Here is a 21,438-nt window from a genome sequence, read left to right on the forward strand (position 1 = left end):
CGGCTGCAGCGGCTCCGCCGGCCCGGAAGGCCTCGGGGCAGCGCCGGGCGGGACACGGGCAGGGCACCGCCCCGAGGCGGGGCCAGGCCGGCCCTGCCCTTGCGGGGGAGGCTCCGCTGGGATGTTCGGCTCCTTCCACGGCCCCCACGTTGTGCCTTGCGGGGTTTTTCCTCGAGGAATGTGTTGTCCCTGAGCCCTGTCCTGCCGCCCTCACGCCGGGCTCTGGAGCGCAGGGCTGGGCAGACTGTGCAGAGCCTTCTCCACAGCGGGGCAGGCACTGCTGGATGCACAGAGCTGTGATGGTCGGGCTGCAGGTGCCATTCAAAGGCTCCTCGAGGTGGTTCCCGAGGTGCTGCACCGCGTTAACCCTGCTCTCGCCAAGCTGGTTATTCCATGTGTTGGTTTCCAGCCCCCGGGAAGGAGCGCAGAGAGGCTGGAAGCAGCTCCACGGCTCCATTAACCAAACAGAGCCTGGAGAATGCCTGACATAACTCGAGGAGGGATTTGATCTGCTTGAGAAGTCTGCAGTGAAGAGGCTCCTGGCTGGGTGAGGTCACTGAACTCCCCCGAGGGAAGCAGATGTGTATAGATAGACTCTTTCTCCGCTGGAACAGACACCTAAAAGCAATTGAATTGCACCTGGGATGTGTTTCTGTCTCTTGCCAACAATAAATAAATCGAGGTGACTACAGCACATATATATTTACACTTTGAGTGTCTAAGGGAGATAAATGTCATCACAGATCTGTAAAAGTTCCAAAATCAGTGCTTTCTCTTTAAACTATTTTCAGTTTTAACATAGCTATACCTTGCTGCTTTTGTTACCTTCTTTCCCAATAACAGTTTGGAAATACCATATTTATAAATTTATCTGGCAGCACCTGACAAATAGTGAGTTCCACAAATTAATTATGTTAGTCTCTTCACATGAGTCAGTGGCCACCTGCTGATGCCAGGAAAGCACCTGGTTGTGTGGGTCACTTGAATGGTTTACCTGAGACAGCTGGGTTGAAATGTTAATAAGAATTGTCGACTGCGTTTCCAGCAATCATTCAAACCTTTTTTTTTTTTTTTTTTTTTTTAATTCTAGGTAAATGCAAAGCCTACAACTCTCTTCCCTCAAACACCTCAGGCTGTAGTGCTTGGAAAATGGTGAGTAGTGTCTTTCCTTCTTCACAGAAAGGTGTGAATTTTAAAGCTTAATGAAAGAAATTTGAGTAGTAATATTATCCCCTTGAAAGTAGAAACATTTTGATGTTCTAGAATAATCTGTCCTAAGGAATGTATTCTCACTCACTTTATGATTGAAATAATTTGGTGCCTGTTACTCTTTTTATCTTCTCCTTCAGCTTTGAAACCTGTCTTGAGATCCCTTGTCTCAAGGGTTTCAGACCTCAGTGACTGGTTGAAATTAGGCTCAGAAAGTTTCTACTATTAAGTTTCTGAGTGGAGAATCTTGGTTCCTATGGCATTCCAGCTTGGAATTCCATGCTGCTGGAAGGCTGAGGTATCTGTCTGTACTCTTACAACATGGCATGTTTTCAGAGGCAGCTCAGTTTCATACAAAAACTCCTCCTAGCCTGTTCACCTTGCTCCTTTACAGACTCCACAGTGACCACTGAATTAACTGAGCCCTTTCAGGACCAGCTCTGGAGAAGAAAGTCAGGCTGGCCTTAAAGCAGATTGGCTTTTTTTAAGTGCTCAGATCCTGTCCCTTACAAAGCCCAGGCTGTGGAGTGTGAGCTCCATATACCTTACAGAGTTCAGAGCAATCTGGACACTCAAATATTGTCCTGTTTTTTTCTCCTCTCACACAACTTCCTGACAATGCTCTTGTCCTCCACGGCTTTCTTCTGTTGACAAGCAGAATTGTGTCTTTTGGAGTGATGAAAAGGCATCATCAACACGTGGCAGTTCCTTTCATTTTTAATTAAATATATGACAGCCAATGGACCAGTAATATACCTAAATAAACCATTCATAGAACAAAGGAAGAAGACACTCTTGAGCACTAGGTTTAATACACAGCGGGTATCCAACGGATACAACAGAAAAGTTAATTCACTCAGAATTGTAAGGAAGCAACGGTTGTGCATTTTGATATTTTTGCTCAGGTTCACCAGGTACAAACATTTGAACCAAGCCTCAGCATCAGGCAGGTCCATGGACAGAGTAAAAGGAGACGCTTGCTCATTATAACTGGGGGTATTTTCATTGCAAAACAAGGAAATACATATTTAGTTAGCTTAAAAACTTTTTTTTTAAAACAATAAAAGAGTTACAGAGAGAATCAGTGACAATTATATGAAATCAAAACAGTCTGTTAAAGCAGAAGTGTTTCAGTTCAGCAAAGTACCTCCCTCAATCCTCAAGTGCTCTCTTCTCCTTCAGCCCCCATGTTGCTTTTCATCCATTCCTGATGACAGTTGCCCTCTGTGTTTCATACACATACATGGTTGTCGTGGAGACCAGCTGTTTCCCTACTTTTAATTCTCTTTTTCCAGCACAAGCTGTCCTCTAACACCTGAGCTGTGGCAGACTCCTCCCTAAACAGTCTCAAGGAAATATCTTTTCTATGGATAGTGCCTGACTGCAGTGCCCTCTAGCTCTTGCCCTGCTGGTAATTAATTGCCTTCTTCAGGTAATGAGAGGGAATTGACTCACAGCTCCAAGACTTTTCTTCCCACTCATCTTTTGCAGAGACCAGAATGACAGCAGCAGGAGCCCAGCCAAGGTGACAAGCTGGGTAGGATTCAGTGCTGAAGAGAATCATTTCAGTAGGAAGGTGCAGGGAAACAGCAGCCATGGTGCAGATTAATTATCTGCAGTGTTCTGATTGCCTCAAATATCAGTGCTAAACTTTCTTGGCTTGGTCTAGATGAGAAAGTCTGGTGCTTCTGGGTGTTAAACATCATCCAAGTAGATGACAATCCTTATGAGCAATTCCTCCCACAGATCTTGTAAAATGGAAGCACTGGTGGGAAGCTGCTCACCAATTTGCTGTTATCTGCTCCAGAGAACATGGACACCTGACACTGCTGGGTCACTGACAAGGCCACTGGAGGACAGGGCATCCTCCAGCCAGGAAGGAAACACACAGTTCAGGTAGAGGGTTCCTTTGTTGGCACAGTCTCTGCAGGGAGCTACTGAGTCGTGTTCGTGCTCTGCTTGCCAAGCTTTGGAATCTTAAAGGAGATGTAGTAGTGAAAACATGAAGAGGCTGACTGGGCCAACAGCTACTGAGCACAAGGAGCCCTCTCCAATATCCTTCCACGCTATGAACTTCTCTCCAGCTGGTTTTTCTTTTGAAGACTAGAACCCCATTCTGGTTTTCTGAGCAGGGTTGGTCACTGGCTGTATAATTTTGTGTGAAGCTAAGTTTCATGGCTTGTTCCTTTGATCCAGCAAAGCTGGATGGCCTGAGAGGCATCCCTGGACCAGTCAAGCATTTCAGGGTATCCAACTTCCCCTTTTACATTAAACCTTTATAAAAAAATCTGCCACCTTGCCCTCCCTTCCTTTGCAGAACACTGATGTGATGTCTGCAGGCAACTCTCCTGTTCTGTCCTCAGCTCTGGCACCAGTTAAATCCTTGCCACCAAAAAACATTTTCAGGTCATGCATTATGCCTGTTGTTTCAGTTAGGGAAACTGAGACCCAAACTAGTTTCAGATTTCCAATTGCAGGAATTGTTGGATTGTGCTCTGAGGATATTTTTCCCTCTTTGCTTCTTACTGAAGGGAAAATGTTTTCAGCTCACAGAATCTTGAAGACACTAAATCATGTAGGCAAAGCTGATGTTACCCTAACAGGAGTGTTATTCCTTTTAATGTGCTGCCTAAGGCATTTACCTTGCTGGTGGCCTGACTGAAAATCTTACATGAGGCTTTCTGCAACAGCCCAGTTAGAGTTCCCTCTTTCCCCTGGGACTGCTGACAGATTTCAGCAAGCTGAGCTTTTCTGACAGCCTGGCCTGGTTCCATTCATCTCCTTATTGCTGGGGAATTGAAATCTTTGAGGTACAGCTTGCTGAGGGTCTGTGAGCAGTGAGGACAGAGGTTACCTTTACAGTGTGAAAAAGCTTTGGTGCAGTCTGGATCTTGTTAGTTTGGGATGCTGCAGTAAATGCTCAACTTGTGGAAGCACTGGTTTGGAAAACCCAAACCATTGGGGTCTCAAGGCAGATAAAACCAAGCCATTGGTTGTTATTAGCCTTGATTGAGTTGTGCCAAAATCTCAGAGTAGAGCCCAACTGCTTGGCTTGGATTGCAGTGAGAGGCTGGGATCTGCTCCAGCTGCGATGGGAGTTCCTCAGCTCCACTGTCTCCCCAATGTGGCAGCTGCTTTCTGGGGACAAGGCTTTTGATACCTCCCATCTGTCATGTGGCCCTTTCTGCTCTACTCCCACCTTGCCAACACAGTCAGAATCCTGAGTGCTTTTTTTTCAGTTGACTCAAGATTTTAGTGGCAGCTTTTACTACTTGGGCACTGGAAAGGAAGCAGATGTGGTGGGTGGCACTGCCATGTGAAACAACTTCCCAAGGACAGCAGCACTAAATGGGGAATTAAAGAACAAAGCCTGACTCTGCTAACAACCAAGGCTGTATTTGCAGCCCCTCTTAGTTTCGCATCTAGAAGGAAGATTAGCAAATGTTACACAGAAAACAGATCTTGAAATAAGTTTCCCCATCTCAAAGCTCATAGGGACACAAATTCTTGGGAAACAGGAATAAGAGAAAAATACATTTCAAACTATTGCAAAAAAAGTATAATTTGTCAAGTTTTGCAAATCTTATGAAAACAATTTAAAAGTGACACAAAAATATATATAAGTTTGAAAAATACTTAAAAGAAAAAAAAGTACAGATCTCACAATACCAAAACAAATGACGTATGGTTAAAAAGAAAAAATAAAAGACATTGAATAACACCGTATTGGCAGTAAAAGTAAACCTCTCCAGGCAGTTGTGTTCTGTCAGTTAAAGTGTCAGTTTGTAGATCAAGGATCTGTCTCTAACGTGCTCACAAGGACAACATGAACTCGGAGCATTAGCAGAACCTCATAGCAGCGACTCAAATCCAAGAGCAAAGTGTACAAGGGAAGAGAGCAGCGAGTTACTGTGCTCTGAGGCCTGAAATGTCCCAGCCTGCATGGCCATGGGCTCATCTTCCTTCTACCAAGCACAACATCTTTTCTGAATCCCTTCTAAGGGAAGATTTGTGAATTGTCAAAGAACTGTGATGGAGCAGTGGGCTGTGATATGGACAGCAGTGCTGTTGAGTGTCTGGCTGTGAGGCAAACCTTGGCCTTCAGCTTCTTAAGCCATTACAGGTCTGGAGTGTTACAGGTGAAGACCAGCTCAGTGGGACTCTCCTCTCAGCTGTCACACAGACTGGAGAAATGCTGCTGATGGGACTAGGACTGCACTGGTAAGTGCTTCTGGGAGTCAGAGAGGCATAGGGCCTTCTGCTTCTGAGAAAAGGGGGAAGATGTTGGGGTGGAACAAAAGGTGCTATGTCCTGGGATTGCCCTTCAGAGGGTGCCTGGAGACTCCCCACCTCCAATTTCAGCAGTTGTGTTGCAGTGAGCTTCCTGAAGGGAGATTATGATGCTACTGAGCACAGCTTGTGATGACACAGACTGAGGGAGGGCAGAACAGCTCCAGTCCCTTCTTGGGACTTGCATGAGGGGGGTACAGCTGCTCTGGACTAGGGACTAGCAGAGTATACTATGCAGAGGGAAATACTCTGTTTAGCTTTGTAGCCCTTCCTACAAAACAACACAACTAAAAAAAGGTAGTGAAGGACTGGAATAAAGATGTGTAGCCCTTTGTGAACAAACCTTGTGCCTTGTTGCACAGGTTCCCTTTGAGAGAGCAGCTCTGTGTAGCCAAGAATATAACTAGTTCTGCTGGTCATCCCTGACCTCCTGAGGCTGGGTGGGCTGACAAATCCTATTGTAGTGCCAATGGGGACAAAACAGACCTCTTGACTTCATTGGGAATGTCTTACTTCCACCAAATGACCCACACAGACTTAGTGCTTCCATTGTGAGTCTTCTGTTAAAAAGCCCTTAAGGGAGTGAAATAGCTTGAAAGGTTTTTTCTAGTTTCTCCATTTAAAAGTCTCACTAAAACATCAGTTCTTTTGGTCTATCTCTCTGGTATTGTGTCCCTCAACCTCTCTAACCAAACACATAATTCATCATTGCCTGTTGCCCCACTGAGCAGCCAGTGCTGATTCAGAACTGGTGTTCTTGCAGACATCACAGGACCTCATGCAGTACAGCAAAAGGGAATTGTCTAAAAAGTGGGAAATAAACATGTCACACTAGTGATCACACAACTAGGTCTTCAAGCTCATAGTCATTTGAGGCTGTCTGTGTGGTCTAAAATAAAAAGGTTAAAAGATACATAATGTAATTGTCTTTGTTTTTTGTTTTCTTTTTATACAGAAATCATACACACAGAACTTCAACCTGAAACTTCATAACAAAAAAAGTCCACTAAGTTAAGGAAAGCATTTTGTTGTGCAAAAAGTCCCTCCCCCCTCCCCTATTCACCTTCATCTACTGAGGGTCTCACACACACACATAAAGTTTCCTTCCAACGGGCAAGTTGGTAAGAAAGAGTCCTCCCTATGTACAGTGAGTTAGAGAGAAGCTGGATACAGTGCTGGCAGGAGGCATTGAGTGATTGCCTCTATCTGGAAGTGTCCATGTTCTCCTCCTTAAAGTTACTGCAGTGCTCTATAACTTTCCTATGGATAAAACAAGGACAAGGAGAGAGGGTTTAGTTTAAAGCTTATTGCACCTCAGCTGTGGGACAGTAAGGTAAGAACTGTCCCAGAACTGATTTCTGTGTGACTGAGTCCAGTTTGTATCCGAGACAAACTGTGTCAAAACAAGTAAACTCCACAAAAGCAGCTCCCAACTTGGAATGTCAAGTTATGGTAGTGCATATCCAGATCCAGTTGTGACCATTCATTCATTACCCCCATACCCAAAACCTCAGATGCCTTTAAATCCCACCAGGAAATACAAATGTTTGTCCTTCACTGTGCTGTCACCTGTCCCATCCCACACTGTGTGTAACTGTGACTGTCTCCTGCAGGCTTCAGTCCCCTCCAGCATTTAGCAACCCTTCAGCTGTGGAAATACCTGCTGCCCACTCACCAGGTATGTACTCCCAGATCTCCACCTCTCTCTTCTACTCACCCTGCAGGTATGAAATTACAGCTCTCACTTTGCCAATGAAGAGAAAAGAAGGGTGTCATGCAAGGGTGATGGACTCTACTTTCTGAAAAATGCTCTCATTTCAACTGTGCAGTTGGCAGTGCAGTGACAGGCCAATATGATTCTGAAGACAGGTAGCCCACCCAATTACAGGGAAAAGTGATAACTGGAGACTACTGGCCTAAGGCCTGCCATTAGCCATGTGGCTCCCTTGCTCAACAAACCAATCTACAACCCAATGTACTGTGATGCAATGATCCTTGCGTACTTCCCACCTATAAACATCTCTAGTCTTCTGTTTTCATCTTTTCCCTCTGCTTCTGTGTTCAATCCACACCTCTCTCACACATCACTACAGACCTTGCTTTAGTGGCCTCACTTTAAGTGGAAGAATTAAGAACTAAGCTAAGGCTAAACTGAGAGTTTGTGATGGTGCACTGGTGTCCTACCGGGCCATCTCCTTGGTCTCTTGTCGTGCTGAGGCCATTTTAATCATGTCCTTCAGGAGAGGAATCCCACCTTCTTTGATCAGCAGTGGGCAGTACTTGTCAGCTGCAGAGAAAAGAATAAATCAGGTCTTTGTGAACCCTCACAACAGCAGTCAAAAAGGTATCAGGAAGGGAAGGAGAGGAAGGAATTTCCTACACACCAAGTCTAGCTTTATTTGGCTGTGCTGCCTGGACATTCCTGCATCACTCAAAGAAAGTTTTCTGTACATACAAAGTTTATCTCAGAAGACTTTTTCTGCTGACAGCCTCAGGTCCACCCCCTCAACTTCTACAGTGCAGGGAATATGATTTCAAAAAGAGAACTTACGGTAGACAGAGACCAGGTTATAGAGTGCCCAGGTGGCCCAGTGCTGGCTGACTGGGGAGATCCCTTGTGGAAGAAGTCGTAGGATTGGTTCAAATGACCTGCACAGAAATATTACAGAAGTTGTTAAAAATCCAAGAGCTACTTCTTTCAGCACTTTTGCCACTGACAGCAATACAAACTCTGCTCATAGACACCACAGCAGTAAATCCATTGGCATGTCAAAGATTCTGGCACCAAGGCTAAGTCAGTCCAGGGCAGTACTGACAGGATTACAGGCCACACCACTTCAGCCCAGAGAAATAGCTGCAATGAAGGCAACTGGGCCCAGGAACTGATTTCCATCCTTCATTAGGCACTTCCTCACAAGAGTTGAAATCCAGCAGCACTGATCAGTTTGAGCAGGGACAAAGCCAAACTATACCCAGGTAAAGCTGGTTGCACACGTGCAAGGGTTGTGTGTTTCTTCTGACAATACTGTACTGTCCATACTTAAACAGGAACTGGAATGTCAGTTCTGGATCCCTTCCAAGCAGTAAGGGAATTCTGAGTGCCTGATACCCTCTTACAGGAAGGGGTTTAGAGGATTCCAGCAGTTGTATTAACCTTTGAAGGGATTTCTGGTAACTGTATCTAAATATGCCCCAGAGAAGAGTGAAAGCATGAGACTTTGAGAAGCAAACAGACTTAAAAGACAGACTGCAAAGGACAGCAGTATCAGAGGAAAATGCTTAGGCAGTCCCAGACCATGGTTTTCCTGAATTACTCAATTTTAGCAGAAACATGCAGGAGAAATTCTGCTGGGCTGCCAGACTTCTCCCATAGGAATTGTCAGCATCTAATTTTAGCATCTTATGTAACATGTTTCAAAGGAAGATGTAAAACCCTCACTAAAGAATATGCCCCTGAGGATGTTTCTCCTTCACTCTGAACAGAGCCTCCATGCTAGGCTCCCTCTCTTCCTTTCTCTCTGTTGGTGTTTACTTCCTGTGACAATCCTGGCTCCTGTGTCAGTGGGCCAATCTTGTCCATTCCTCACCTGTAATTGATATTTCTCCTGGAATTGATATCCCAGCTCTGGATGGCTGCCCACATCCTCTTCACAACTTCCTCCCTGTGAGGCTCACAGATCCCCCAGGCCTCTGGACCATCAAACATGATATGGGAGAGCACTCCACAGGCATTGTATGACACCTCAATCCCATCAGCTTTGCTCTCCAGCAGGTTGCTGCCAAGAGAAAAGAGATCACTTAGAGCTGCTGATGCAGTAAAGGCTCACAAGTCTCCAGGTGGTTCAGAAGAGATCAGAGCCCAGCTGGTCACCAGCCAGACACTCACCTGAACACACTGATGAACTGGGAGGTCATGAGCTGCGGGCGGAGCTCCTTCACTTCTGCCACGTTGCCCAGGAGGCCCAGCATGTTGCGGTGCAGCTCCTGTTTCTCTGGGAACTCCTGGCCAGGTAAGGGACAGCATTATAAACTTGTAGGGCTCTGGTGATGCTGAGAACAAGCAATTCTGGGAAGAGGCTGTACAGCACATCCAGAAAAGCTCAATATTTTTGGGTAGTCAGTAATGGCCCTTTGGCAGGTGCCACAGGATAAAGGTTGTGTGAAAAGGGAGGATCAAAACCAGGCCCACTATTCACTGCTGCTCTGCTTGAGAGAGCTGAGCAAAGATGGGCAAAGGGGAAGATGTGTTCACTCTGAGTTTCTCTGTTCTACTGGCTGGGTGGAATGATGTGAGAAAAAAGAACTTACACAAGCTTTTACTTTCCTGTTTGGAGGAGCAGAGCCAGGTATCCTGCCCAGGCACCTGCATCTCCACTGCTCCTGTCAGCATCTCTCCACAGACAACCAGACACTTACTTTCAAGCACTCCAAGAACAGTTTCATGCCACTGTAGTTAAGGAACATCTCGCAGTTATCTGGGGTCTCATCAGTGATGTTCCAGAGGGCGCTCCAGGAGAACTCCATCACCTGATCACACTACAGGCAAAGGGACAGAATCAGAGCTTTGCTAATGCAGGAGCCTGATACAAACCAATCACCTGTTGGCTCTCTGGCATCAACCTAGATGACTTCAGAGGTAAGAAAACCTTGTTGTTCACTTTCAACTTGTTAGTAAGTTGAATTTTTGTTTAATATTTTTGCCTCCCTGTCACATTCCCCTGCCCTCACCCTGGGACAGGAAATTCTGCAGTGTTAGCTGAGATATCTTGTGTTTATGTTAGAGAAGCTGAGCTGGCACTCTGGGCTGATCTCCATGCCTAAGTCTGAAGTCTAAGACTGGAGAGCAAATATTCTACGTGTATGCTTTTGGTTTTTTTTTTAAACACTCACCGTTTTATCAGCCAACTTCTTCTGAATCAACTTTAGCATTGTCTGTGGGCAAAGACAGGGGAAGAGTGAGAAACAGTTCCAGAATCATCGAGCTAAATCTTAACCAGCCCTGCATTATCACAGCAGTTATGGCCAATTTTGATCTTTTGCAGAGAACCTACTTGATCTTTCTCTAAACTAGTGGGACTGGGTCATGTTCCAAGTGTTCACAGAGTTGAACTATGCCCAGTCCCTGAGCTGTTGAGTTTGCAGTTGAGTCAGTTTTGAGCTATATGACAAGGTCTGGGATGTGGCATAACTGTGCCAAAGCAACAGCCTTTGCAGTTCTTGGAAAAGGTGGGGATATGGTCTGAGTTGGGAAATTGATGCAAACTTGGGGAGAAGCAGAAGGAGACAGTCACAAGGTGCTACCAGATCTGGAAATAACCCAATGTGGTGAGGCCACGTGTTAGGTTACAGTGCCTTCCTGCCCTCACACCAGCCTGTCTCTGAGATCATAACTTCCAGTGCTGGTAAGCAGGTAAAGGGGGTGGGTTCCAGGAGAGGTCAGCATTGCTGGGACACTGATTCCCTCCTGTGATACTGCGAGGTTGGATCATGGCTGGAGGCATTTGATGGACAGCTGTAAGGGAATTGTCCTAGCCTGGGTTATGGATAAGTAGACACTTTAGGATCATACCAACCATGACAAACCCCATCTTGCCCACAGCTTCTTTGTGGTCATTGTCCACCTGGCAGACCAGGGCATTGCAGAGGTGCACAGCGATGCGCTGGATGGACTCGTCCTGCCGGCTCTGGTTGAGAATGTTCAGCAGCAGCTCGTTCACGCGGCGGTACTGGAACTCCAGCTCCTCAGGAATGCTGAAGTTACACAGTGTCAGGCAGCAGTTCCGCTGTACCTGGGTCAAAAGGAATGAACACTGGGCCAAGTGGCTACAAAAACACAGACCTCACCATCTCATAGTTCCTTGCTGCTTGGTACTGACTACAACCACTGAGATTTCTGTTAACCTCTGATGGAGGCTCCATGACTTTCACTCCAGTCTCACAAAGCCATCCAATTATCCAGGGCCCATTGCTTTCCAAGCCAGTTCCTCACTGCCCATTGGCTCTCTACTTTCAGTAAGGAGATCTGAGATGTTTCTTTCCATTGACTCAACATCTCCTCTACCCACAGCCATTTCATCCCACAGTCAGTGCTGGGTATCTGTGTGTCACATACATCCTTGGACCATTGTTCATGGACAAAAAGGAGCACCCTGCATGTAATCCCCACTGCTGAGTGGCCACCAGGAGCAGACCTGGCCAGTAACTTCTCTGCCTTGTTTAACTCCCTGCAGGTAGAGGAAACCCAAATGCTGACACCAGGCTAAAGAACTGATACAGGGAAAGAGAACTGTGGCACCAGAAAGGTGCCTGGGCTGCTCTTACTGTGACCTCCTGGTAGGACTCCATCCCGTTGAGCACCACCTGGATGACCTGGCGCCGCAGCTTCACGCTCTGCTCCATGCGGTACTCGGAGTTGGTCAGGTAGAACAGCGCAGCGCTGCCCGTCACCTGGATGTTTTTGTCATCCTTGTGGCACTTGAGGGCTGTGATCACCAGCTGTAGAGAAGCAACGTGGAGCTTCAGTGCCACAGATTTGATGCTAATTCTTAGAGTGACTCTTAGAAGGCTACAAGGAATGTGTGACCCAGGCATTGCAGGAATGTGCTGAGGAAATGAAGGTACCCAGTTCCACTGTGCTACTGGAATGGAATGGCCTGATACAGTGTCCCAGGGTGGAAAAAAAGACTGGGAGTGCAAAATTCCCCTTGTCAGGGTGAGGCCAAGGCTTACCTGGAGGGCTCTCAGCAGCTGGCTGCAGCGCTCGATGCGGGCAATGTCGAAGAGCAGGTTGATGGCCCGGGAGGTGATTTCTGGCCGGTGCTCGGTGTAAGCCTCGATGGCATTCAGGACTTGCTCTTCATTCTTGTCTCCACTCACCTGGTGTGGAAGAGCAAAAGGAGTCAGGGGAGAGATTATGAAGGAGGAAAACCAACATGAGAAGGAAATTCTGAAAGGTTAAAGGGTATACCTGCCCTCTGCCATGAGAGTAGATTCAGCCCAGGATGAGATAGGGGTTGAGTCACTTTTCAGTCCAGAGGGCTGAGAAAGGGCACCTTTGGGGCAGGAGGATGCTATTCAAAAGTAGGACTCCTACTGTCTTAAATATTTTTCTGTAGTCACAGACAGGATAATTTCTCCATGCTTTTCTCCAAGGGGCATGTTTTTCAATCCCTGTGCGGGGTACAGGTCTTGCTTTCTGGCAGTTTTCTTGCATTATGAAGTAGTTATTGAAAGGCCAGAACTCAGTTGTCACACCCAAGACCCAAACAACTCCACTCTACTGGCAGCCAGTGTTCTCATGTTCTTTCAGCTCCTAACAAGTTCCTACTGCCAATATTCCTGCAGCCTCCTTACCTTGTAGGCTGGAATATGGGTCAGGCGACAGAGGGATGTTTCAAAAAGGCCCAAGAACTGCAGTGGTCGTTTCAGACCCCGGAAGGGAGCAATGCTGCTCTTTGCTGGCTCAATGCTGGGGTGGAAAAACAAGAGATTGCTCATGTTGGTGCCATGTTCCTTCAGGTGTCCCCTGGCTGTCAGCCCTCCATTCACTCTGACTGTACTGCTTCATACCCAGAGTGGTAACTGCACTTCATTTTATACCAGGCAGCTGCTTATGAATAGAACTCTAAATATTCATCCAGGTGATCCTGAATGAAAGGCAGACATGCTGAGTGGAACCAGCAGTAAGAATTACTGTAGACAGAATGCAGCTTTCCCAGGTAAAATTTGTCCTGGAAATTCACTAGTTGGGGTGAAAATTTCCTCTTAAAGGGCTGTGGATTTCACTCATCCAATGTATTTGTAATGCACTAGACATACTAAGTCTGCTTCTGTGAGCATGCAAGAAGACTGTTTTTGCTGCCGTGTTCCTTACTGACCAAGAGCCAGTGCATTTTCACCAGCTCTGGTGGAAAGGAGCCAGTACTGTCTCACTTCTCTGCTTCTGTTCAGCAAGTGTTTAATAGGAGGGCAGAGCTCTTGGCTGGTGTGGAAAACCAGACCTCTAGGTATGCCTCTACTGAAGAGCACCAGGATTTCCAAGGCTTCATCTGCCCAGTATCCAGGTCAAATCTGAAAATGGGCCTTTAGATTCCAAGCTCCTAAAACACTCAGCCTTCCTATGAATGCTGATGTATTAACTCAGTGTATAAATGTTCTGTCAGAAGAGCCTGGATTTCCAGAAGATAAGAGTATTCTGTGTAGGAAATCTGTAAAGGGGCTTTGGAGCCCTTTCAGAAAAAAATCGTGTAGGAGATCACTGGAAGAATCTGTGTGGAAAAGAACTGAAATACTTCACATATACATGGCAGGCAGATGGGATGAATTCTGTATTACTCTTACAAGTCCTTACATGTGTTGCATACAGCAATTGCAGCTGATTCTCATACCAGTCTCTACTGTCAGGGGAACCTGGCAAGAGTTGTATCCTGCTTTTTAGTACTGACTAGACCTACACAATTTGGGAACTCAGAAGAGGGAACTATTCTTAATCCATCTTTGACAGACCTATCCATCCAAGCAGACCTCAGTAATTGCTGTTCCCTTACCTTGTCTGGCCCATCTTCTCCTCCATGCTGGGGATAGTGCAGTTCTCCAGCATGGTGTGCCCTGAGATGTCGAGTGAAGTGAGGTTCACCAGGTTTTCCACAAACAAGTTCAGAACCCGCCGCGTCAGCTTGAACTTGTAATAACTGGACAGATGGTCTCGGGAGATATCCAAGTGCCTGCAAGTGATAGAGAGCATCTCACAGCCTGGAAAGCATTAGCTGGGCTTCTGCCTCCTTACCAGAGCCAAGTGTGATTATTATTTATCATTGTTTCCTTCCCAAGATAAAGGAATGTGGTTCTGTAGGCTCTGGCAGCAGCAGCTGCCCCTGTGTCTAACCAAAGCACACAGGTGTCAGGTAGAGGGCTATTTGGAATGGACCACAGTGAATCATCTAGCCACACATCACAAAGGAAATTGCTCCAGGCTCAGAAACTGCCTTTTCCAGACTTCATCAGCCCCCTGTGCATTTCTACCTGGAGATTAAGATGCACCAGAAGATCTGTGCATCCCTAGATGTATCTTGCCTCATCCCACAAATTAAGTTACACAGGTTTTTGTCTGCTTCCCCAATCTTATAATTTTTCCACCCCAGGCTATTACATTATCCTGATTTCTTTCAGGTATTTAAATGTTTAAGCTTTGAGGAAATCTTGCTGCTAAGGGAGTGGTGGGACAAACTGACCAGCCATTGTGTGCAGGTGGGGTTCCTTACAGGACAGAGAGACTCTGCTGGCTCCTACCTAAGACTGGAGCCAACATCCCACTCACAAAAGTGTCTTGTACCTGTTGCACACCAGTTGGGGTTGATGGGGTCACATTTGTGATTGTTTTTGTTTTTTTCCAATGGGAAGTTTCTGCTAAGTGGTGTTCTTCTTACAAGCAAAATTTAGGGCTGGCTTTAGACATGTCAGATATGTACAGTGATGAGCAGGTATGTACAATGAGTGAGCCTGTTCACAGGAAGGTTTATAAGCTGAACCCAGCAGTAGGTGCCTCTCTGATAGCAGGCAAGAAGACCTTTCCCTATCACCTGGAGAAGGATAAAGAGGGAAGAACAGATCTGCTGACCTGAGCTTGCGAAGCTGCGCGATCACTTGGATGTGCTCCTCTGAAAGGTCCATGTTGTAAAGCACTAAGGAAACCAGACTGTCCTTCCACTGGGTCAGGAATCCCACATCATTCAGCTGGATCCCAGAAAGGTCAAGAGCTGCAAGGGAGGCCAAGGGCCGCAGCAGTGTCTCCACGTTCACCCCCTCGATCAGGCGGCCCAGGTTCAGGATGCGCAGGCGGCTGAAGCCTTCAAAAGTAAAGTCCTTGACCAAGACCTGGCGAGTGGGGTTCACCAGGCAGTCGTCCTCACAGCCCCCGGGGTTCTCCTCCTCGTAGAAGATATTGCAGCAGCCAAAGAGGCTCAAGGAGATCAGTGTGTGGCTGAAGCTTACCAAGGTTTGCAGGCTTTTGGCTGTCAGCTTCTCACAGTTAGTCAGGTAGAGCTCAATAAGATCCTGAAAAAAGGGAAATCGAGGTTAAAGATATTTCACAGGCAAAGTGCCCACCCTGTTTGCCTCACACCTCCTACTGGGACAGCCTGAAACCATGTATCACCCAACTTGACCAGTGCTCTATGCCATTCCCCAACAGTGGCTTTGGGAGCTGAGAAGAGAGAAGCTGAGGTTAGTCCAAAGAAAGCTTAGGCAGCAAAGGATGGAGCCTCAGGAATCTCTGGGTGTCTGGAATTCTAGCTGGTGCCCATGCTGCAATGCTGCTATGTGATGTGGCAGCTGTCAGTGCAACCCCACCTGCTTCCTGATGGCCTCCAGGTCCTGGTCCTGCACAATGTGTTCCCTCAGGTGGATCCGAGCCAGCCTGGTGCTCCGTGGGTCTGAGAAGAGGGTGAAGAAGCTTTCATGGGGTTCAAAGATGCTGTCTGTCTTCACCAGCTCCACATACCTGTGTGAGGCAATGGTGTTAGCACAGCACAGGCTCACTCACAGCTCTGGCACCTGCACTGGTGACAAGTGTGACAGAGTTGTGAGCACACACAATGCCCTCCACACCCACCCCCCATATCACCCAGATCAGCCTTTGGGGCAAAGGAGCTCACCCACCTCTTCTGGCCCAGAACCAACGATCCCATGGAAAATTTTGGGTAAAGATTTGTGCAAGACTTTGTGCGTGTGTAAGCAAACTGGATTCTGGAAAGCACACACTCCAGGAATTTTTTCCTAGCTGTTTAAACATAGTAATTTGATTTTTTTTTATTTTTCATAAAATTAGCTGGCCAAATTCTCTACCAGACTTTGTGAGCACAAGTTCAGCCAAGAGAGACTGTGGCAGCCAAATTACATAAATCCCTGGAAACAGGTTGCTTTATAAAGCCATTGGAGCAGCAGCCTTAAAATTTAACATCTGTTAGCACTTTGCACTCTTATTTCTCTGTTTGGACAGAGTGCTGTAATGCCTCAGTGATAGGAAATGGGAAGGCTTCCTTGCTACTCACTGACATTCTAGGAAGAAGCAGTGACTGTTTCACTCTGGGTTTACTCTTTTCATTTCCCTTTTTACACTTAGAGCTCGTTGAGCTCTAACTTGGAAAGGGTGATTACCACAGAAATTAGAATGATAGCAGTACAAAAGGGAACCCTTCCTTCTGAAATTCATGCAAACCCTTATTTGCAAATATGATCAACTGGAAAAACACAGCCCTACGGATTCTTTCCCGTAATTCTTTTTGGAGAACTATACTCTCCCTTCTCTGAGCTCCCAGCTCCTTCCCAAAGCAGGCCTGGAACGTACTCGTTGACGAGTTTGTCACAGATCTCGCTTGGCAGGAAGATGTCGGGATGGAGCCGCAGCGTCTCGTTGTCCAGGAGGTAGCACAGGGTCCCCTCCAGGTTGCGAAGGCAGTAATCGGTGCACAAGGTCATCAGCGACTCAGGACTGTCAGATGCCATCTTGAGGGAAATTGTGGGAAGGGGAAGAGCAGAAGGAAGCTTTTGATGCAGATCCTTCCCTCAGATGAAGTCCTGGGATGAATTTACGGGGCTATCAGGATAGCTATAAGCAGAGAAAGACAAAAAGATGCATTGAGAAACTGCAAGTGTCCCACAGAGCTGTCACACCAGCAGCATGCTTGTTGTATTTACAGCCCATCACTTGCTGACCTCAAAAGGACCCACAGCAGTTTGGCCTTTCTGGCAGTGTGCCCTTAATTGCTTGCTGTTCCAAGGGGATACTGTGGGAGCCAGTTAGTGTGATGTGCTTGGAAATGAGCACACACAAAATGTTTCCTCATTGCAGGGTTATCTGGCTGACAAAGGCCCTCGGAAGGGGAAGTGGTAGAAGCCACGTTGCGTGGTTTCCTTCAGGGTGGGTTGGATAAACCAGTGAACATTTACTGTCAGCATAATCCTCTGTATGGCACCAGTGGGATCTGTAGCCCCACATCTCCTGCCTGTCATTCTCTCTGCCAACATTCTAAGTCAAGTTTCATTTTCGAGCTCTCTGCAGTTTCTCTGCAATGCCAAGCCAGAAGCTTCATGCAAGTCCTTGAATTAGAGCATGAAGTGGATCAGAAGTCAGAGGGAAACACACAGACTGGCCTGGATCCCTCTGAGTACAGTGTAAAAGCAAGGATTGTGATTGTGCCTGACACCTCTACATCCAGCTCACCCTCACCATCCCAGATCTCTCACAAAGAGTGACTAAACTGGAAAAAGGCAAGGTGCTTTTGCCCTTCTTCATTTTTGGAATAGGATAAAGGAGGCTGAGGCAGACAACTGGGGGAAGCTATCCCTGTCTGTTTTCTGATTTGAAACTACTTGACTGCTCTGATATAAAGACTTGCTCACTGGGGCCTTGAGGGGCTTATCAAAAGGTTATCTTGAAGACCAACAGTGACATTTCACTTTCAAAGGGTCAAATGACATTATAAGCAAACCTAAACTTTTCTAAATATTTGCACAGACGAAGAAAATTGTGTTGAAATGTTTATTTTTTATATAAAACCTATGTCTTATTGGTAAGTCTGTCCCTGCTGGCCCTGAGAGCACTGATGCTGTGGAGGTAGTTGTTATTCTCTGCACCATAGCTGAGCAGCCTCTGCTGGAGAAGTTGTTGCAAAATGTCCTTAACCATATTCCGTTTCTGATCTTTATCCTGCAGCTGCAAATAGCAGGACACTTGTGTGTCACCAGCTCTCTGCTTCTCTAAAGCCTCTGCTGCTTTCTCTTCCCTTCATTCCTATAGTATCAGAAGACAGAAGAGTTTAACTCCCATTCCTCAGCTTACTCACTCTAAAAGGTAAAAATCCCCAAAACCTCAGCAACCATAAGAATTATACTTTAAACTCTCTCCAATCATGGTGTTAAGGGTGGAACTCGCTCTTTTGGTCACAAGAACATAAAACTGTGACTTCTCAATAGTGCCACAATAGCTCCATTGAGGTGCATGTGGTCCAATCAACAAAAATGGAGGGTTTTCAACTTTAATAAAGGAGGAGCTCCACAATCTGCAGTTCTCACCTTTGGAGTTGAGTAAGGTGAGAAGACAAGGCTGAAATGGGCCGCTGAGTGCAGAGTATTGTCTCCCTGGCTGGGAGGTCCTGACAAAGGGAATGCAGGTGGGAGGAAGCTGTCCTGTGTCTGCTTTGGAGATGAATCAGCCTCACCTTCAGAACAAGTCCCTCTTGCAGATTTTGCCTGAAGCTTGCTGGAGAGAATCTTTCCAGAAAGGCAAGATCAACAGGAAGATCTGAACCAGCTGGGAAGCATGTTCTGCTGTTCCTACCAGTTCCCCTGTGCCATCACACAGGAGGTCCCTGCAGCCAGTGTTCTTCCACTGTTTACTACCGAGGGCCAGAGAACTCGAAAACAAATTCCCATTGACAATCTATTGTCACGTGCAGCTGGAAACGGCCAGTGCTTGGGACTTGTCCAAGCAGCTCAGAGCACCAGAGGGCAAGGACTGCCTTCCTGTGGCTCTGACAAGCCTCTGTTCCCTCTCTGCTGAGACCAGCACAATGCAGCTGGTTGATCTCAGCCCTGAAGGAATCAACTGCCCTTTAACTTCTGAGCTCCCCGTGATCCACCAACACAATCCCATGCAGAAATTTAATATCAAGAATGGTTAAACTGTCCCAGTGAAATAAGACCAAAGAAAAGCTTTCATCCTCCAGATTTATTACAGTTATCTGAGCAGCTGCTGTGACCTTTTGCCCAGGACACAACACAAGCTGGCCTCTCCCTCCTTAGACTGAAGACACCTCAGCAGCAGACAGGGAAGTAAAAGTGTCAATAGCTGCCTGATCAATACTGTCTGTAGTTATAACCTCAATGTGTGACAAGAAGAACTGGAGAGGATGAAAAATCATTAACATTTGTCTAATTGTTCTCCTCAGGAAGCTTCACACAAGATGAAGCTGCCTAGTGACTGCCACCAGTGCTTTTCCAGCAATGAGCTGCCTGGTGCCATGTGGGTTTTGGCAGAGTTAAAGACAGATACATGAAAGATACTGAAAATTCAAGAGCAAGAACTGAAAAGCGACCAGAACTTCAGCTGCCAGTATTTTTTCCAGTTTATTTCTCTGACAGATTTGCTTGCATCTTAGTGCACCAAAGAACTGAGTTCTCAGAGCCTCAGGAGCAAGCACACAAAGCCCCTTCCATGGGCACACAGCCCTCTCTGTGCAGTAACAGCACCCTCCTGCTATCCATGAACCCAAAATCAGGTGCAGTACGGGCAGCTCTACTCACCCCATCCCCAGCATCCAGGACCCAGCAGCTTCTTTACAAGTACTGCTTATTTCCAGGCTGCACTGCACACGAGGCACGGGAGCTCTCCTGGGGCTGCCAGTGCCTATATCCTCTTGGACTTTAGACCCATCATCTCTCCCAGCCTCTCTCCAGGCAGTGCCCAGAGCCAAGCCTGACTCACCCTGGCTCCACGCCAAGCACACAACATTTACACTGTTGCTACAAAAATGATTGGCAAAGCTGACTGTTCCAGCATCAGGGACTCGTCCAAGGAGAGGGCAAATAAAATGCACTGACATGAGCTGATTACAGCGACTTCAGCATTACAAATGTAATCTAAATGCAGAGTTTGGCACAGGTTATGCTCTGAAGGGAAACTGCACTGTCACTTTAGCTGGCATCTTGCAGCTGCAAATCACTGTGATTTTATTAATTGATGGGTCATCTCTGCTTTTATGGGGAAACACTATCCCTTGTTACACTAGGGAAAGTGAAGTAGGAGGAGATGAATCTATCCTCTGCCCCAGCAAAGCCTGCAACTCCCGAACTTGTCAGCCAGCCAGACTGACATTGTAAATGAAACAGCTCGCACTAGCCTGGGAATGTGCTGATCTTTGTACCTGCCTGCAGTAAAGATGTTTCTTCAGCTCACTGAATTACATCACAGATTTTCATTCTATAGGTCACAGCTCTCTGGGCGCTGGGGTTCCATCAGCCCGCAATAGTTTCCATCAGCCCCGCGGGCAGCGCTGGCCCCGGACTCGAGCCTCGTCCCCCAGGCACTCAGAGGTCACCTCGCCGGGCAGCGCCGGAGCTGCTGCCGCGGGCCGGAGCCCTGCCCGACGGAGCCCGGCTGTCCCAGAGAGGGGATGGGGACTGCGCCGGGGGCACCGTCCGGCACTGCCGGGGGCGGCGGTTCCTCCCCCCGACCGGGCGGACAGGCCCGGTGCCCCCGGATCGGGCTGGGGACGGGAGCACCGGTACTCACCTGGCGCCATGGGGGACTGGTCCCGGCTGGTCCCGGCTCCCCGGGGCGGGCCGGGGTCCGCGTCCTGCTCGGGCCCGCTCCCCCCGCCGCAGCCTCCGCTGTCAACAAACCGACCGTCACTTCCTCCGCCCGCGCCGGAAGCGCCACCGAGTCCTCCCCCGGAAACACCGGCCTGGCCGGAACGCTCGGTCAGCGGGGACCCGGCGGGGACGGGGACGTTCAGTGACGTCACTAGGCCGTGACGCCACGCGGCGGAGGCACTGACGTCACCGCGCGGGGCAGAGCTTGTTCGCGGCGTCGCGGCAGGGCCTCCCCGGCACGGGTCGGCGCAGCCCGGCCCGTCCCTCTCTCCCGCCGCAGAGCCAGGGTCCCACCGCGCCCCCTCACTGCGGGGGGCGATTTCCGCGAGCCCCGCTCATTGTCGCCATTGGCATGCGCTGGAGCATGCCCGGGACCGCGCGACCACGTTCTCAGTGCTTAGGGGACCGCCTGCTCCAGCCCGCGGGCTTTCTCCTGGCGCTTAGTGCCTGGGGAGGGCCCCACGCCGTGTCCCGCAGGCCGAGGGGCGCGGGGAGCCGAGGCAGGGCATGCACGGACTGGGCCCCCGCGGCTGCGGGAGAGCCCCGAGGCGGGCAGGGGGCGGGGCTTAC

The 21,438-nt window shown here is 47.9% G+C and overlaps 1 protein-coding gene across 2 annotated transcripts; it reads right to left on the reverse strand.

Moving 5' to 3' along the window:
* Positions 1-1,908: 1,908 nt before the first annotated feature.
* Positions 1,909-21,051, reverse strand: ZER1 (zyg-11 related cell cycle regulator). Of its 2 annotated transcripts, none has more exons than XM_033077498.2 (16): positions 20,789-21,051; positions 16,844-17,104; positions 15,847-15,997; positions 15,116-15,552; positions 14,046-14,222; positions 12,853-12,967; positions 12,229-12,375; positions 11,821-11,994; positions 11,073-11,288; positions 10,390-10,431; positions 9,916-10,035; positions 9,386-9,501; positions 9,087-9,275; positions 8,051-8,148; positions 7,684-7,786; positions 1,909-6,759 (listed from the first exon to the last, which is right to left on the reverse strand). In XM_033077498.2, exons 2-16 carry the CDS (start codon positions 16,999-17,001, stop codon positions 6,702-6,704), a joined length of 2,301 nt encoding a protein of 766 aa, XP_032933389.1. In that variant the 5' UTR covers positions 17,002-17,104; positions 20,789-21,051; the 3' UTR covers positions 1,909-6,701. The 2 variants fall into 2 exon arrangements, with proteins under 2 accessions (XP_032933389.1, XP_032933390.1); XM_033077499.2 differs by lacking the exon at positions 20,789-21,051 and adding an exon at positions 19,801-19,905.
* Between the last annotated feature and the right edge of the window lie 387 nt (positions 21,052-21,438).

This window comes from Catharus ustulatus, chromosome 21 (genome assembly GCF_009819885.2).
Source record: "Catharus ustulatus isolate bCatUst1 chromosome 21, bCatUst1.pri.v2, whole genome shotgun sequence".
Classification (NCBI taxonomy): Eukaryota; Metazoa; Chordata; class Aves; order Passeriformes; family Turdidae; genus Catharus; species Catharus ustulatus.